The sequence below is a fragment of the Prosopis cineraria genome, unplaced genomic scaffold, assembly GCF_029017545.1.
Source record: "Prosopis cineraria cultivar Desert tree isolate PC_DT_omini unplaced genomic scaffold, ASM2901754v1 PC2, whole genome shotgun sequence".
Classification (NCBI taxonomy): domain Eukaryota; kingdom Viridiplantae; phylum Streptophyta; class Magnoliopsida; order Fabales; family Fabaceae; genus Prosopis; species Prosopis cineraria.
Genome location: NW_026555333.1, coordinates 8460141 through 8461767, shown reverse-complemented (window position 1 = coordinate 8461767; position 1627 = coordinate 8460141). Strand labels below are relative to the sequence as shown.

The window sequence follows — 1627 nt, the reverse complement described above, 5'->3', positions numbered from 1 at the left end:
ACCCTATAGCACAATCAAGAAATTATGCTAATATTATGTGTGTATGTGTGTAATAAGCATAACTTTCCTAGTGGGGTGAAATAGATTACTCAATAATACTATGATTTAAAAAATAAGACATACAGAAAATAGAAAATGGTAAATAATCATGAAGCAACTAGCAAAAGAAAATCCCATCCCAATAAAAATTTAAAAAACCCTCACTAAAATAGTATCTTAAATTTACCATGCATAGAATGGTAATTTTATTGATACTAATAAAAGATACATGGTTGAACTCTGCGATGCCTAGCTAGGGTTATTCTTCTGTAATCAACAGACGTCTTCATCAATTGTGCAGTAGATGTATCACGAGTTGATCATCAAGATATTCTTGATCTAATTGGAGCGAAAAATAAATCTCAAAAGAGACTTGATTATTTAATTAGAATAAGAAAGCTAGATCGATCTATGTAATAATTGATCGAGCTAATGAATTTCACTAAAGTATACAGGTAATTCAAAACCAAACAAAAGTAAAATATTATGGGCATCTGTTATCAAGAAACAACCACACACTGGATATATTGATGGTTGCAAAAAAATCAGTGACCCGCACGCACGCCTGTGCCAACTAAAAGAGACATATCAGAGAGTGATAGTCGTTGAGGATTCAAAAATTCCAAAGGAACGATGATTGTTGGGAAAAAGCGTCATCACATTCCATGGCGTCCCCATTGTCAGCAACATTATCCATGAGCAAGGGAGGTGGTGATGCGGGAAATAACAACTCACCAGGGTGCATCTTATCGAAGCCAGGGTAGAAACCACTACAATTATAATTAGTGTAGTTGGCGGAGCCAGTCTCATCCAGTGACTTCAGGAACGACCAATCGTTAATGCCCCTCAAGTCCCCGACCCCGGTGTCTACCTCCACAGGATCGCCACTCTCAGCAACCCCATCTGATGATTGCTGATGAACCAGCGGCGGGTCCTGCTGGTGCTCGTTGGCAAACCTAGCAGCAAGCTCCTGGATTTCCTGAGCGGAACGAGTCTGTTGGTGATCACCAGAAACACTGATCTCCAGCTCCAAGGGCGTGTCCGGGAAATTGAAATTGGCGTGGCGACCGCGCAGGCAGTACAGCGCTGCATCGAAGGCTCGAGCAGCCTTCTCCGGCGAATCATAGGAACCCAACCAAATGCGCTCGCGGCTGTTGGGAAGCCGGATTTCAGAGACCCACTTGCCCCATTTTCGCTTTCGAACGCCTTTGTACTTGCCGGAGCAAGAGTCGTTAGTAGTTCTCAGCAGAGTGTGGTCGGAATCATTAGGCACTGTGGAAGCCATGGAAGGCTGGGTATGTTGATTTGGATGCGAGATCTTGAATTGATGGCTGCTGAGAGAGTAATGTGTGTCTGTGTGTATATATATAGAGAGAGAGAGAATGCAGGGGTGGAAGCTTGGAGGTGTGGGAATTTGAAGGAGGAGGCCACGAGGGTGTAAGGGTGGAAACGTGTTGATCGGGATGGGGAAGAGCGTAGAATGAGTGGACACGTGGCGTTGAGATAGGGCGTGGTCAGTGGCGGGGAAATGGACGCGGTGGGGACAGAAGGCAAAGGGCACGTGTGGAAATGGAGGAGGGGAAGATGT

At 44.4% G+C, this 1627-nt stretch overlaps 1 protein-coding gene across 1 annotated transcript; it reads right to left on the bottom strand.

Annotated features, from left to right (window-relative positions):
* Window positions 1–401: 401 nt before the first annotated feature.
* On the bottom strand, window positions 402–1349 carry LOC129301731 (ethylene-responsive transcription factor ERF017-like). The gene is made up of 2 exons (XM_054940323.1): window positions 775–1349; window positions 402–604 (listed from the first exon to the last, which is right to left on the bottom strand). Exons 1-2 carry the CDS (start codon window positions 1322–1324, stop codon window positions 585–587), a joined length of 570 nt encoding a protein of 189 aa, XP_054796298.1. The 5' UTR covers window positions 1325–1349; the 3' UTR covers window positions 402–584.
* Window positions 1350–1627: the final 278 nt, after the last annotated feature.